The 17,973-nt window shown below is 37.0% G+C and overlaps 1 protein-coding gene across 2 annotated transcripts in view; it reads right to left on the bottom strand.

Annotated features, from left to right (window-relative positions):
* Positions 1–17,739, bottom strand: part of mtap (methylthioadenosine phosphorylase) — a 32,475-nt gene extending 14,736 nt beyond the window's left edge. Inside the window, exons 1-4 of one of the 2 annotated variants that reach the window (XM_030146886.1) lie at positions 17,618–17,739; positions 11,690–11,776; positions 11,502–11,560; positions 6,954–7,121 (exon numbers count right to left, since the gene is read on the bottom strand). In XM_030146886.1, coding sequence (XP_030002746.1) covers positions 6,954–7,121; positions 11,502–11,560; positions 11,690–11,776; positions 17,618–17,641 — 338 coding nt within the window. In that variant the 5' untranslated portion in view covers positions 17,642–17,739. Of the gene's footprint in view, positions 1–6,953; positions 7,122–11,501; positions 11,561–11,689; positions 11,777–16,906; positions 17,066–17,617 lie in introns of those variants that run through there. The other variant, XM_030146878.1, reaches the window with a different exon arrangement.
* Between the last annotated feature and the right edge of the window lie 234 nt (positions 17,740–17,973).

The following is a 17,973-nucleotide window of genomic DNA, read 5'->3' as shown; positions in this document are numbered from 1 at the left end:
CTCACTGTTATCTCAGTTTAACCTGGAAATAATGATCTTTGATTCTAGTTAAGAAGGTTAAGTTATGGACAGATACTCATCATCATGTAGTTACATAATTAAAAAAGTAGCTCTTGGTAACACTGACTCAGCATATAACTTTACTTTCTTTTTGTTTTTACAAGAAACCCAGTGAGTATCCACGCATTCAAAATATGCATGTCCTGATCAACAACAAACATTTAAGTGCCCAACCCTCTTTCGTTTTCACGGGATGGGTAGATTACGGTCATGACTGGTTTCCAACTTAATTCCACCCTGCCTAAGTACCAACAGTCTGGAATAATATTTATTTATTCTTTATTAAGCAAATATTACATGCTCTGGACAATTAGTAGGGGCTTTAACCTAGCATTTTTTTTTTGTGGTGACCTCCAAATGGATTTTTAGCTACATCCTTTACTAACAGATTTATCACCATTTAATACGTCATTCTCTGCATTTTTCAGTGAAAAGCATATATTTTCCAATATTTAACTCACAGATCATGTAGATGTTGATAAAAGCTCAGAGTAAATAGAAAGGTCATTATATGAAAACAGAAAAAACTGAGGAAAAAGTGACTTTTTCAGAAAAATATATCATTAAACAGGCATCTACAACCACTGTCATTTGTCAAACCACATGGGTTTTATTGGTGAATCAGTGTGGCAGAACATGACAGTGTTTCCATGTTCACTACAGATCCTCTGAACATCCATATGGGACATATGTGATGCTGCTGACAAGCTGAGAAACGGCATTTTACGCGAATTATCAAATGTATTGATAGGATTAGCGGATCAAAAGTTATTAAACACTTTACATCAGTAAATGCTTTTGGTTGGCAGCTGTTTAGGTCTTTGAGGGTCATTAATGTCCCTGTAATATTTAACTTGATGGAGTTAAATAATTCAAAATGTAAAAACAGGTCAGGTTAAACTTAGACAAACTTTATTGATCCACAAGGGAAATTACAAAAACACTCTTGAAAAAACACTAGCAAAAATGTCAAAATTAAAAAAATAAAACAAGGCTTAGCTACACTGTCAGGGGCCGACAGCAAGGGTATATCCCCGAAATCCCCCAAATCCTCTGCTATATATAATCTATCCACTATAATTGTTAGACAATTGATATAAACTCAATTTAAGCTATGTCAACTTGATAGTGGCAGAATAATGGTCAGACAACCAATTTTTCCCCACAAAACTCCACCTAGTGAATGAAAATGACACCATATGAACTCTGCATGGTAGCGAGAAAATGAATGTTTGTAAGACGATCAATATGAACCAAATTTTATGTCAATCAGCCTATAATTGCTTGATTTATGTCCAAAAAACTGCTTGTCAATGAAACCGCCCCCATTTGGATGACTTATAATACTCAGAGAGAAGCTGACTTCGACAGGGTTCTTCCACTAGGGGTCCCCTATGTTGGTTGTCAAGGGAGAAGAAATCCAACCAACTCTGTCCTAGTTATTGCATTCACACAAAGGATATCTGCCGGCAGTTGGGGTAAAACCATTACATCCCTGAAATTCGATTTTGGGGATATTGAAAAAAAAAAAAAAGAAAAAAAAAAGGAAAGTAACTGTGAAGAGATAAAAGCAATAAATAATATAAATAGAATACACTAATAAAGCAGAAAAAATACAAGATTTGCATATGTACAACAGGAAATTGAATATGTACACTACCCATACACTAATAAAGCAGAAAAAAATATTGTTATTACTATCCTACTATGATATTGTTGCAATTGTATCATTGTTAAACATTAACATTATATGAATATTCTTAAACAAATAACATAGCTTGAGTAAACTTGATGTCTCTTGTTCAGGATGAAGAAAACGCTCATTCAGAATGAACTAGAACAGAGTGAAAGTGAGAATGAATCTGAATGAAAGGTCAAAGCAGAGGGCTGTGCACCCTTAGTAGGGAGCAATTCCTTCTCAGGCCTTTGCAACATTTCATACTGTATATAGCAACAAAGTGTTTGGTTTAGTGGAGTCCGGGAAAACAAGCAAGCAGAGGCGGTGACATAACATTTGTGGCATCAGTAACATGAAGCCTTTGCAAACCTGTTGTCACATGCTGTTGGACAAGTCTGAACAAGTCCATACAAGCAACTTCCTCATTTCTAATAAACAGAACTGGTCTGTCTGTGCTTGATTTGGTAGTTGGCCTATTCATCGACTCGAGCAGCACGGACAAACAAAGCCACAGGCAACGTGATGCGCTCCTGCACATGAACACAGGGAAACACTACTTATCTCTAACCAGCTGTGTACAAATAAGCCATCCTATTTAGACTGCACATCTCTCTGCACATATTGAGTTATTGGATGGAATTTGCACATTCAGCTCAGTGCATAACACTCCCACGGGGTTGAGATACATGCATGTTATGCATAAAGGATATATGTATATGCCTTGAGGTCAGAAATAGGTGAGAAAGTATGCTCCACTGCACAGGTTTTCTAAAGTCAATACAGCAGAAACAGAACTAGTAACCAAGAATTCAAAGTTGATGCAATGTGGGCAACAGAGACATGAGAAAGTTGTTTTTATGTCAGAGGTGTCAGGGGCCACATTCAGCCTCGGACCAGTAAAATAATAACGTATAAATGATGTCAACTCCAACGCTTTCTGTATGTTTTGAGTGAAAAATGTAAAATTACATTATAAAAATGTCTACATCTACAAACTGTCCTTTAAAAAATGTGAATAACATCAACAGCCATGAAAAAACTGACATTTCTTAAGACAAATAAGTGCAATTTTACCATTATTATGCCACAGCTTCTCCTTTCCGCATACCGTACTTTCCGGACTATTGGCCGCACCTGACTATAAGCCACGCCCATCCCATCTCCAACGTCTCACTATCGATTCCTTGATGCCAAGCTTACGTGCAGCAGCTCTATTTCCTTCTTCAACAGCCAAATCGATCGTTTGCCAGCAAAACATAAATTAGGCGCATCATGTTTGAGCCATGGGTTCGCAGCATGTGGGAAAAAAGTAGCGACTTACAGACCGGAAATAACAGTATGCATTACAACTTAGAGATCACAGTGGATCTACAAATACACTAAACATTTAGTAACAGGCAGAATATTGTTAAAATTACACTGACTTTTCTTAAGGCATTCCAGGTTGATCATATTTGTTCAGGTTATTCACATTGTTTCTAAAAAGATAATTTGTAAATGTAAAGATTTTTATGTAATTTTACTTTTTAACACTGAAACAAAAACAAACTTTGTATGTGGCACCCTAAACAAAAATGCTTTGAACATCCTTGATTGTTAATATCTTCAGTGTAATTTTTGTGTTTCACAAATTCACCCACGGGCCGGATTGGTCCCTCTGGTGGGCTGGTTTAAGCCCACGGGCCACATGTTTGCCACCTGTGTTTTATATGGTCTGCTTCATAGAAATAAATGACAGGACACGGGTTTCTGGTTTTAAACACAAACATATAAGAGTACTTAGGAACAGACTTACACTACATGGACAAAAGTACTGTTTCTGTTCTAACAGGGGTCTGGGATACAAAACAATAATGACAAATGTCATCATATAGTTTTATATTGTAATAAATATCAGTGCATTGGTTAGTTTTGTTTAAAATTGTTCGGTTTTCTTCCAAAATGCCTCAAAGATAGCTTTTTCTTAATTTCTCTCAACACTGATTTATTTTGTTTTCTTTTATCCATAACTATGATTTTAAATGTTCTTCTTCCAAATTTCTAAAATATTTTTCATGCTCTGACTGTAAATAAAAAATTTCTTCCATGACTAACCATCTACTTTCTTTACAGCTCACTTAGGAAGAAAAATCTCCCATTAAACTTTAAGGAAATATTGATGTTTATCTCAATTCAGTATAAAAAGGACATCTTAAAGCTGTAGTCATGATGTGTCCCAATATTTTTGTCCACATAGTTTATAAACATCAATATTTCCATAAAGTTTAATGACAGATTTTTTTTCCTAAGTGAGATGTGAAGAAAGTAGATGATTAGTTGTGGTACAAAATTATTATTTACAATTAGAGCACAGAAAACTTTCTACAAATTTAGAGGTAGAACATTTAAAATCACAGTCATGGATAAAAAAAAAAACAAAACAAAATCAATGTTGAGAGAAATTAAGTAAAAACCATCCCTGAGGCATTTTGGAAGCAAAGATAACCATTTAAACAAAACTAAGCAATGCAATACAATGATATTTATCATAATATAAAACTATAATATGACATTTATTGTTATTATTTTGTATCCCAGACCCCCATTAGACAAGAAACATCTGAATTCAACATGTCCCAGTACTTTTGTCCATATAGTGTATGTTGCAGGTATTTCTTAGAAGATACATTTCTACAAATTTAGCAATCCATCAACCGGGTCAATCTGTTGTCAACCCCAAATTAAATTCAATATTGATACTGAAACAGAGCAGTTAATATACAGAGTAAAAACTAAAATATAAATCCTATAATGTGCACTCAAAGCAAGAAAAGATGAGTTACTACCATCTCACTGAATGATTAATGAAGCTGAACTCGTCACATCTGAAGAAAACAGATACACTGAATGAAAAGTGAGACAGACAGGAAGGAACACTGGCTGTTGACAAAAATATCTGTGTAGTAAATTGGTGCTCTGGCTGCAGTGTCATCAGGGAGGTGATAACTGCAGCCTGAGGTGGAATGTCACAATGACGTTCCTTTCAGTTCTCTCTGCCCGAGGCCGGCTGAGACACTTGAAGAGCAACGGCAAAATATCAAGGCCGTGTTAATAATGTTTCCCACTGAACACGATACTTTTCACAAACGCGACAAGTCAAATGCTCAATATTTTGTCACAGAGTAACGTGAATCCTGCCACCGAGATGTGTGGGAAAACGCCTGAATTGTTGTTCAGTAGACGTTCCGACGATTATTTCAGGGGTAAAACTAACTCTTTGATACACACATTTCATTCGTGTTAGATCATGACTGAAACCAGAGTGTATTAAGACAAAGACTGTGAGTAGTTCAGACTGAATCATGACCAAGACCAGACTAGATAATAAAGGTATTACAACCAGGTTTTACAGCTAATACAGATGGTTTGGTATGAGAGGTGAGATGATTCACCCTGTTAGTTTTACATCTAAAACTTTTGGGAAGGTTTTGTTTTCAGTTTATTTATTTGTTTGCTCGTTCAGGTGTGTGTGTGTATGTGTGTGTTTGAAGGGCTTGACACTACTTTAAATGTGACATACACCAATCTAAACACAATTACCAAAAAAAAATTTAAAAAAAAAATAAAAAAAATAAACAGAAATCACAAACCAGCAAAATTAACAAACACATATTTGTTATATATCATATAACAAATATAGATAGATATCAGTACTTATATACATCAATAAAGAATAAATCAAATTGCCACAATTTTTTTTCAGAAGAACAGATTAAAAAAATATATTATATTTTATTATATTATAAAATTTACTCCATCTTTAGGGACAACAGTGTAGATCAATCTGAAATATATCAAAATGTACTTTGGATGATCATTTCCACTCCAATTAATGTAAAAAAGCAGCTGCAGGGGGAAATACACACACACACACACACACACACACACACACACACAACGGAATAGAATAGAATAGCATCAAATAGAAAAGGCTTTGTCATTGTGTGTTCAATGAAATTAGGAGTGCCACTCCAGTCAGTGAAGCGATATGAATAAAAACAAAACAAACAAAAAAAACATGCTGTAAATAATAATAAAGAAAATATAAAATTACAATAAAATACTAGAATATAAATGTCAACTTAAGTAAAATAAGAATAGATGTAAAACTAGAATAAAATATGAATAGGCACAATATTTACAATATTAACAGTATGTATACCTATGAATATTAGCAATATTAACAGTGTGTATATCTATGAAAGTCTATTAAAAAAATCACACATTTGACTGAATAGATATTGAATAAGTATTGCATTGTTATTCCAAGAACAGAGCATTATTGCACAACTTATTGCACATAATAATAAATAAATAAATAAATAAAAAATAATAATAATAAAAATAATACAATTTTAGTCTATAATAGAGCCCCTGGAGCAGGCCACAAAGGGACACATGAAACAGACAGCATGGATTTTTTTTGTCTTTTTAATCTACATTAATGTTGACAAATGAATCAGAAAATGCACCAGAAATTATGTTCGATCCCTGACATCACTTAAAATATGCACTATGCAATGGATTATGACACAAATAATGCTTTACTGTATTTACTCTGTTCACAAAGAGAAGAACAAGAAGAATGTGTGTCACATCAGATCATTAAAATAAAATAAACAATGTGAAAATAATATAAAGTTCAACAGAGGTTTGCAGCTTTGGCCTGTTTTTAGATCACACCCTTGTGACTGGTCGGATGTGCACGTGTTAAACGGGGTCATCGGAAATAGAAGACTGTGAGCCTTTTCCAGTGGTTCGTCTTCCACTATCTACTGCTAAAATGAAATATCTCTGATTTTCTTAAATGTGATGAAAGGCCCTGGTGCGTTGGAAAAATTCACCAAGATCTGACAACAGCCGGAAAAAAACGGATGCTTTATACTCCTACAATAAGTTCCTTGTTTGTTGCGGGCAGCTATTTTTAACACCAACCAGGAAATACAGCTAGGCGTGTGTTACTTCTCTAATTTTTGTTACATATTTCGTGAGTTATTAATCCAACATATTTCATTATATAATACCCCTGATGATTAGACGTTCCCATCACATTTACAGATTGCAGCTCCACATGTGTTTTTAATCATTTTAATCTGCTGGCGGATACGTCGGCTAAATTAGTTTGTACTGAGAAAAACTGAACTTTTATCTTCTGATGGGGTCAGATTCTACTTACCGGTCGATGAACTGATCAATGATGACGATGTCTCCTGGCTGAATCTCCTCCCGCAGTGATCCACAGGCTGTGGTCACCAGCAGATGTGTGCAGCCCTCTTCTTTCATCGCCCAGATGTTGGCCTGGTAGTTGACATTGGACGGCATTATAGTGTGTTGTCTGCCATGTCTAAAAACAGGAAACGGACACAGACAAAAATGTGCAACAACAATTTATAACAAAAGCGGGATTGAAATATTTCAGGGGAAACCATTTTCTGATTCCAAGAATGCCTGTTGCTTGACTCGAAGGTTTGACACATGCAAGCTTTTATCCACTAGATGGTGCTAATGTAAAAGGAATATCACAGAAGGCCAATCTAAACCACCTTACAAACCCCTGGGCACAAATATGTGATGGACGTCAGCATTATTTTTTTTTAATTCTTTAATAAAGCTGACATAGATATTGAGTTAAAACACATGGCTTATGAGGATAATTATAATACATTATACACACCAATGTTCCACATTGGACCATGAAAGTGACCATTTCATCTTTTATAAAAGCCTTCAAAGGAGGGATATTTTGCTTTTTTAAATGGAATTATGTATTTTAAAACATTTCCCTGTGGTCTACATAAACCGTAAATGCTATGCTTGGGTCTGAATTCTTCATTAATTCAACTCCACAGGTCCATCTTCAACCCTGTTTCTGAGTAATGACACCAGAAAGGTCGTTTTGAGCGCTGGCCCTTTAAAGCTATACCTACCGATGTGGCATTTCTCACAGCACTTAGTAAAAGTTTGAACATGAACAACCCGCCTCCCTCCAAAGCCCCGCCCACTTCCCCTTGCCTGAGCCCTGATGCTCGCCTCCTCTCACCTGATGCGCGCGGAGGAAGCAGAGGGGCAGGTCCGGTCCACTTCGGTGTGTCCGCGGACCCCTCCCTCAGTAATCAGATGCATCATCCACCTGCCGCGGCCCGCGGCCCCTGTTCCATCAGTAGACTCTGTATTTAAGGGTGTGGTCTGTGCAGGACTGGGTCAGTGTCTTCACTGCACCACGGAGATGAGATGCCCAGGCGACGGGCGCGCGCACTGTGAACGCGTGGCCTCCGCAAATTTTTCCGTGGACATTTGAGGTTTCATAGTCCATATATTTATCATCCTACATAATCCTACACTGTGTGACGCTATGTACATGTACCTGTATGAGTCCCACCGTCATAAAAGCTGAGCTTTATGCAGACCTGTTCAGTCCAGTACAGCTGACTTCCGGACTTTTATCTCCATCCTTCATTCATCAGACTCCCGTTTGTTCTCCTTAGTTGTTGTTTCTGTTCATAAATCCGTTTATTCCCTTCCACATGTGCATTTGAGTTCTATCCATACACATCCTAGAAAGACTGTGGTCAGTGACAGGAAGAGCAGCGCGAGTGATGCGTCAGATTCAGAGGTACCCGTATAGGATGTGGATACGGCGATAATGGATCGGATGCTGGACGGCCGTAATGGATGATTGACAGGAGGCTCAGCCAGGTTCGGCCAATTATTTTATTCGGACCGAATAAAATGATTGGTCAGACTTTTATCAGAAATATACCAGAATTAAATATTTTTGAGTTTCAATACCTGGTGGATTTCTTTTACATTTTAGTTTAACACACGCTTATTAGGAGCATTTTAAGATGACAAAAGAAAAGTGTAAAAATGCCACATCATACGGTATAGCTTTAAATGCAAATGAGCCACTTCACACCCCACCCCCTCCAGGTTGTTGACTGTGCTGCTCTGTCCTGTTTAGCAACTTGTGTTTGTTAATACATCCAAAAACTGAACATTTTAAGGAATCGGCTCAAAGTTTGGACATATTTTCAGTATGGACGACAACCGCTGCTGCTGACAAACAATTATGTCGTACTCAGAGAAATATTCGTCCGAAGTCTTGACCTTATATGAGCAAATATTGTGACGTAACTAGTTATAAAACGTAACAAATTAAAACGGAATTGAAACGGATTGTAAAAAATCACTTGATTTTTGCCGTAATGAATATAAAGATAGCTTTGCAGCACCTAGAGGGTTCAAATTCAAACTTTTCGAACTATTAGGGTCCGAATACACAAATAAATGTACCAAAGACTAATAAAAGTGGGTTTAGCAAAATATGACCCCTTTAAACTATATTAAATGAAATGCCACTACACTCTTTTCTCTGTTTCTGTTCTCTCCAGTTGTGCTGCTTAAAATGCAAACTTTCAGATAAAGAGTTTGGTCAATGAGAAATGTGACCAATTGATTAACTGGCTAACAGTGTTAGGAGTAGTGTGTTACAAAAGTAATGCATTACAGTCACTGATTACTTTTTGCTGTAACGCAGTAGTGTCAATCAGTTTTCGGTAATATTTTACTCGGTACATGTTCAGCATTTACAACACACTTTTCGGCCATAATTTAATTGCTCAAATGAAAAAACAAGCAAACAAAAAGAAAAAAAAAAAAAACAGCAAGACCGTGAGACCTTAAGGACTCAAAAATACGGCAGGAAAGTTCTATTTCCTGTTGGTGTTCAGCCAGTGGGTGAAGACGGCAGAAGACAGTACATTGTCCACATGGTCGTATGCTCATTACTAACCCTAACCCTGCTTTACAATAGTTAGTTAGCATGATCCCTGTGATCAGCAATGACAAGGTAAGCTAACGTTGGGTTCTACTGCGCACACGCCATTTATGTGGAGAGTCTGTACGTAACACATTACAATTGTGAGACAGTAATAGTGTAAGGTAAGGAATTATATTTAAATAAAAGTAACAAGTAATCTGTAATGCATTACAGTTTGGAAGTAACTTGCACAACACTGCTGACTAATAACGATGCTTCCCATTTCTGTTATCTTTAGTTAATTCACTCACTATTGTTTGTTTCATTTATTTTCAAAGCACTGTTTGGGAATTAACAAGCATAGGTGAACAGGGAAGCGGTGTGAAATGCACAGACAACAGTACTGCTGCTATTAACCGACTAAGTTATTCTGTTTAGGTTACAAATACACATACATAATGATTTTCTTGGGTCTATACAGTCAGGTCCATAAGTATTTGGACAGTGCCATGAATTCTGTAAATTCACCTCTGTACACTACCACAGTGGACCTGAAATTAAACAATCGAAGTGTGGTTAAAAGTGTGGAGTTTTAGCTTTACTTCAAGGAGTTTAACAAAAAAAAAAAAAAAATCACATTACCGTTTAGGAATTACAACCATTTTAAGTCCCTCCAGTCCCTGGTTATTCTATGACAAACGAAGCAGATAAAAGGTCTTGAGTTGATTGCAAATGTTGAATTTGCATTTGGTAGCTGTTCAGTGCACTTGTCGATATGAAACCTAAAGAGAGGTCAACGTGAATGAGGCTGTCATTTGGACGAAATATTAAATAAACCAACCACAGAGAGAGCAAAAAGTCTAGGAGTGGCAAAACCAACAATTTGGCACATTCTCAAAAAGAAAGAATCTACTGGTGAGCTCAGCAACACCAAAAGGAACATAGAAGACAGTTTAGGTAATGATGATTGGCGACTTATTTAATTGGTGGGAAAAAAAAATCAACAATCCAGTTAATTTTGAGCCTCTGAAAAAGGACAGACTATAGCCATTTCTCAATATCAAGAATGCAGAGTACAATTTTGTGAACTCGGTGGGTACGGTCTTGGTAAGAACAGTCCCAGAGAAGGGACTTCCTTAGAACACAAGTCTATCTGTAATTGGAACAGCAAGGTACTTTCAACAACTTTCCTCCCTGTCTGTGCTGTATTTCTGTCATCTGCTCCCTAATGTATTTCCCTCAAATCATCACAATGTCACTTGATTTGATTTCAGTACATTTGTACTTGTATGTACATGTCATTTATACATTGTGTATATTTTTCTAAACTGTAATACATTTCGTTGAATCCCATATCATGATAATAAAGACGTATTTCTTGCTATTCTGCCTCTCACTCGTGTTCTAACCTTATATCATATCATTTTGTTAAGGTCATCTAGTCAAAAAACATGTCTGAATTAGGTTATCAGAAGCCGCCGTAGCATTCGAGAGTAGTATGAAGTGCATCTTGGGATATTATGCCAGCCAAGTCTACACGAGTCACCAACCAGTGCATCCTTGGTTTAAGCTAGCAGACAAGAACAACATCCGGGTATTCCATGCGTTCTTGGTTTATGCGAACTTGCAATTGGAACAGCACTAGGGCCGCGACTGATGACGTTTTATGAGAACGCGAGAATGGAAGAACAGACAAGAATGCGTATTGAGAAATGGCCTCTGTTTAAAATGGTTGTAATTTCTTCATGATTGATGCAATATCATTGTTAAATCCATGCTAAGTCAACACTTCAATCCCATCATTTCAGATCCACTGTGATGGTGTATAGAGGCAACATGACAACAATTGTATCGCTGTCCAAATACTTATGGACCTGACTGTGTGGTGTTGTGAAATACACACAGCTTAGACATCCTAAACCCCTGCCCCAAACGCCTACTGGATGAGCTGATCCATCTTGTTACCTTGCTAGGAGAACACATTCAACATTCTTGATCTTCCCCAGTATCAGTGCATCTGACGGCTGTTGGAAAATAACACAAAAAGTCACAAAATGTTAGAACACCACCACAATGCATTAATTACATGCAAAATGGATTCCAAAGGAGCTTATCCGACAAACATTTTGAGACCAAAAACTGAAGGAACTCACTTTTCCATATGGTGTGTCTACGTAGCGCTCAGTCCGTCCCTCCAAGATATCAGGATCATCAAGCCCCGAACCACCAATTATTCCAATCTGCATCATAATACATAAACGAAACCTTGAAAAACACAAATAAATAGAACCTCCTCTCGTCTCAGCCTTTAAATATTCATGTCAAGAATGAACCTTTCACTTGACAAACACAAATCAAGTAATTTGTGTAAAATTAATAACATTACAGCAAGTCATATGAAGCTTGCTTATCAATGCTTTAGTAATATCCACACTATATTTCATAAAGTTGGAATAAAATATTTTTAATGATTGTGACAATAATAATAATACATTTTATTTATAAGGTGCTTTCAATCAAAGTGCTTTACAACACAACAACAATAAAAGAGGACAGTAAAAACAAATTCAATAAAATAAATAAAAGCAATTCCAGGAAAAGCAATTAAGAGCAGTTTAAGATCAGAGTAACATCATAAGACTAAAACAACACAACTCAGATCTCATACACAGCAGTAAACAAGTGGGTCTTTTGCTTTGCTTTAAATACCTCAACAGAACATGCCTGTCTGATGGCAAGGGGCAAACTGTTCCACAGAGTTGGTGCACGAAAAGTAAAAGCCCGCTCACTAAGGGTGTTTTTTCAGAACTTGGGAACACACAAAAGATCAGAGTCCTGGGAACACAGTGAACGTGCTGGCACATGCAATTTCACCAAGTTTGATGAGTACAGTGGTCCTGTGCCATTGACTATTTTGTAGGTCAGGAGGAGCACCCTGAAGTCTGTTCTGACATGAATGGGAAGCAACAGAGTAATATGTTCATATTTACTTGGTCCAATCAGGAGGCGAGCTGCTGCATTCTGGACCATTTGCAGATGTGTGTGCTTCCTTAGCAAACCAGAGAGAAGGGCATTACAATAATCTAAACGCAATGTAACAAAACAGTGTTTTAGAGTCTCAGCATCCTTAAAGGACAAGGCAGGTCTGAGTTTACCATTGTTCCTTAGACGAAAAAATTCAACTTTGGTGACCTCTTAGATATGGAGATCAAATAAGGGTGTCTTATAAAAAAAGAACACCAAAATTCTTAGCTCTGTCTCTGCAATGAATGACACAATCATCCAGAGAAAGAGTAACAGTGTCGGATAGATGACTCTGCCTTGCTGGTCAGATAACAAGCATTTGTGTCTTTGCTGAGTTTAGGAGCAGGAAATGTGCTTCCTCCTCCTTCTTTTCAAATGTGGGTCAATGATATGTCATTGATACAGCTGGAAAAACTCAGGTCTTTGAGGAAATGTTCTGTGAACACTCTAAGTGCTTGGACTCTGTTGCCCACATACCTGGAGGAAGTTAGATTGGACTAAGGATTATATCTGAATACCAGTGAGTGTCCTCTGGCTCTCTGTCTTTACGTAGGGACTGGCTAGTTAATTAATTAGTTATTACACACATCTGAGCCTTTGTTGTTGCATTTTTACATAACTGAAAACTGCAAAATAATGTGTGTGTGTGTGTGTGTGTGTGTGTGTATGTATATATATATATACATATATATATATATATATATATATATATATATATATATATATATAAACTATGAAAGTTCAGGTCAAAGGAACGGAGAATTAGACCAAGTGGTGCCAGGAACAATGAAAACAACAATGGGCCTAAAACAGAGCCCTGTGGGACCCCATGCCTGACCACAGATGACTCAGAGACGGTGTTATTAAATAGAACACTGAGATCTCTCTGCCAAGTATGAGTCTAACCACCTAGGGACCTCAGCTGAGATGCCAAAAAGGGCCTCTGGTCTGTCCAACAGAATGCGATGATCCACAGTAACAAAAGCAGTGCTCAGGTCTAACAATAATAAGACCGAACATGACTCCAAGGCTGTTTCGGTTGAATGATTGGGTCTAAAAGCCGACTGGAGCGGTTCACAGAGTTTGGCCGTTCTTAAACAATGAACAAGTTGATTTGAAACCACTATCACAATGTGATTCATTCTGAATTAATATAGTGCAACTGGGACTCAGTATGTAATCATTACACCAGGTCAAAGGTCATTACTGCTGTGTAAAAATAACAATAAAAAGAGGGATGTGTCTAAAAACAGAATCATTACAACTTCATGGGCAATGATATTATATAGTGATTTGGACTTTTGGCTCTTTGAAGGGAGCTGTTCAATCAGGAGCCGTTCACTGAAAAGAGCCGTTCAAAAGACTGGCTCTTTCATGTTTTTTGCATTATTTTGAAACACCAATGTTTTAATGACTAAACAGGCTACATGTGATGATTGACATTACATTTTAAAAGTGTTTAATTGGCGAGGCAGTAAATATTACCTTACCATAAAAAAGAATAGTTAGTTCAAATGTGTGGGCTAAATACATGACATGAGAGGTGACATTAGGCAAATGCTGGAATTTGACCAAAAACATCACGGTACATTATGTGGACTAGTCCGTAGCCTAAAAATGAAAAAGAAATAAAACATTTTCTTATGAAATAACATTTTATTCTCCTCAAAACAAGAACAATAAATGTGTGTAAACATACGGAAAAAATTGCACAAAACACAACGGTGATTTATCACTGCAATTACTTAAATACCTGAACTACAGTGCAATTCTCAGAACAAGAACAAATATGTTGGTAAATTGACGGGCAATCGGACACTCCCTCCTTAAAAAAAAAAAAAAAATTTAAATGAACGGCTCTTTACAAAGACTTGGTTCCCATCGTTCATTTCAAAGAGCCATTCAAAAGATTTGATTCATTCGTGAATGTCACATTACTAATATAGAGGGAATGCACATACGTCACTTCCCCTCTGGGCCACGCCCCTCTAAGTCAGACTGAGTGGCAAAAACAAACCGGCTCAACATGGCAGAGCATAGCAGTAACTACAGCAGGACTGGGAAAAATGTGGAATATAACATGAAATTAAAGACAATTGGACTTGACACAGATCCATACAAGCTACCAAACAACAAGTGGTCTACGAACATTGATATGTGGCCGGAAATCACCTATCCTGACATTTATATGAACCTGATTTCAACGCTGGGAAAATACCCAATGCAAAGGCTGAAAGCATACAAAAGACAAAGAGTTGTTGACATCCTCATCATCGTTAATTAGAGGATTACAGCTGGTGAGTGCTTTCAGTTCAACATACTATTGTTTTGGAGGTTTTCTGTCAGTGCAGACGTATTTTCTTGGCGGTGATTGCCAAGGTAAAGGCCCAGCAGTAGTGCTCACAGTTCACTACTGATTTACTGGAGTTTGACCTTTAGTATTGACCCAAGTGAGTGGATGATCTACTGGTACTGTGGATATTTAAGTAGAGTTAACATCACATTCTTGATCCAACACAGCTACAACAGCTTTGTGCTAGAGTACCCCCTTATTTGGAAAACTAGGTTAGCCTCAGTTTAAGCTAGTTTACAAATTATGTAGAACACAAGGTTCAGAATCACACAACTGAAGACAAAAACGTTTCAGTTATGAAATATAGAACTAAATGACAGATGCTAACATTAAGAGCTTTACTAAGAAGTAACGTTAGCCAAAATGATATGTAATTTAAGGTATGACTTTACGCAAGAATACAGCATAAATTAACGTTACCTGACACGAAATGTCAACCACAAATCCAGGTTTCGTTGCCTGGATTCCAGTTATTTCTACGAATTGCAGCGATCCATCTGCTTCTTCTGTCTTTGGCTTTAAGTCGCCGCTAAAACGATAGCTCCGAGTGCTTTTTAAACCTATTTGTGCAATTAATGACACAACAGCCCTTCCCCATTTTTTAGATTGTTCTAAAGTTTTCGCAGTATTCAAGCCAAAGCCGCTACTCATCTCCCTCTTTCTGCCACTCAGTGGGCGGAACCGCGGTGACGTCACGTGCGTACCCTCTATTATACAGGGTGGGGAAGCAAAATTTACAATATTTTGAGGCAAGGATTGAAAGACAGTGTATGACCAATTAGTTTATTGAAAGTCATGAGAATTTATTTGCCACAAGAAAATTGACATAATAGAAAATGTTTTTATTCTATGTGTCCTCCTTCTTTCTCAATAACTGCCCTCACACGCTTCCTGAAACTTGCGCAAGTGGTCCTCAAATATTCGGGTGACAACTTCTCCCATTCTTCTTTAATAGTATCTTCCAGACTTTCTCGTAATAGTTTTGCTCATAGTCATTCTCTTCTTTACATTATAAACAGTCTTTATGGACACTCCAACTATTTTTGAAATGTCCTTTGGTGTGACGAGTGCATTCAGCAAATCACACACTCTTTGACATTTGCTTTCCTGATTACTCATATGGGCAAAAGTTTCTGAAAAGGTATGGATAATAGTGTTAGGTATGATTATGACATCAATATATATTTGGTTTCAAAACAATTGACGCAGTGCCTGCTGAGAAAAAACAACTAAATGTTCATTGTAAATTTTGCTTCCCCACCCTGTACACTGTTAGGACATGTCCATATAACACTGACAATTTTCTGTCTGCAAAATGACAAGTTTATATTGTCATTACAGTTAGAACAGTTCACTTCAACACGTCATAAGAGATTTCTTCAGACCATCGGGCAAGCATGTCTGAATATCACTAGAATTACTGTGAAAACTTTGCTGTAAGTGTGTACTTGGTGAGATAGAAAATTATTAAACCCAGTCCATGAGAAACTGCCTCCTCTTTAGAGATCTGTATGCTTGGGCCTTTAGTGCAGCTGCTTGGAGAATTACAGTGAAATAGTTTTAAAGTGCAGAGCTTGTTTGTTTAGTGAGTAGTTTCCGTTCTTTAGTCTTATTATGTGTCTGTTTTTGTTTTGTTTTTTTTTTTTGTTTTTTTGAAACGGGGGGGGGGGTGCTCACGGTGGGTGCATTATAGCAGGCCACGTGGTGCTAAAGCCAACTGCTGCAGCTTTCTGGTACTTCCTGCTCTGGTTCACATCTAAGCTCATATGACTCACACCCTGCAGCTGCACACACATGTAAGAGCCTCTGCAGCACAGTTAACCAGTCCAACATGATGCTAACAGCTAACAGCTTTACCCGTTAACTGCCAGGTCTATTCAAGCTGCTCATTTCATTATTCGTTTACTTTTATAGTCATTTAGCAAATACTACTGTGACTACGACTCTACTCTTGTAAGTACGACATTATGGACATTAAACTTCAGGGTATTACCTTGACGAGCACAGAGGAAGCCATGGCGATGCCTGCAAAAGTGAAGATTTGACCAAATTGTGGAAGACTGAAGACTCCTGCAATGGTACTTCCGGTCGGAGTCACCTTCAAAGTAAAAGCACGATTTTGGGGTGTCGAGCTCATTTTCACTCCAATATGAACTCAAGTGGGCCAGTAAAATAAAAACAGTGAAAAAAGTAAAATGACAACATGAAAATATTCACATCTACAAAGTTTCCTTAAAAATCTGAATTACATGAACAACCTGAAATGTCTTAAGAAAAATAACAATTTTAACATTATTCTCAGTTTATCATTTAAACATGTGCACAATTTACAGATCACTGTGGATTTATAGACACCAAACATTTAGTAACATACAGAATATTGTTAAAATTGTACTTCCTTTGAGACATCTCAGGTTGTGCTTATTTATTCAGATTATTCACATTTTTAACAAAAATTGTTTAATGTAAAAACATTTTCATAAAATTTTACTTTTGTTTAACTTAGAACAAAGAGGAAAAATGAGCAATTGTCATTATTTATGGGTTATTATAGTATTTTACTCATCTGACCCACTTAAGATCTCTATTCAAGCTGCTCACTTCATTATTCGTTTACTTTTATAGTCATTTAGCAAATACTACTGTGACTACGACTCTACTCTTGTAAGTACGACATTATGGACATTAAACTTCAGGGTATTACCTTGACGAGCACAGAGGAAGCCATGGCGATGCCTGCAAAAGTGAAGATTTGACCAAATTGTGGAAGACTGAAGACTCCTGCAATGGTACTTCCGGTCGGAGTTCACCTTCAAAGTAAAGCACGATTTTGGGGTGTCGAGCTCCTTTTCAGTCCAATATGAACTCAAGTGGGCCAGTAAAATAAAAACAGTGAAAAAAGTAAAATGACAACATGAAAATATTCACATCTACAAAGTTTCCTTAAAAATCTGAATTACATGAACAACCTGAAATGTCTTAAGAAAAATAACAATTTTAACATTATTCTCAGTTTATCATTTAAACATGTGCACAATTTACAGATCACTGTGGATTTAT

The sequence above is a fragment of the Sphaeramia orbicularis genome, chromosome 1, assembly GCF_902148855.1.
Source record: "Sphaeramia orbicularis chromosome 1, fSphaOr1.1, whole genome shotgun sequence".
In the NCBI taxonomy this organism is placed as follows: Eukaryota; Metazoa; Chordata; class Actinopteri; order Kurtiformes; family Apogonidae; genus Sphaeramia; species Sphaeramia orbicularis.
This window is presented reverse-complemented; position numbering and strand designations above follow the sequence as displayed.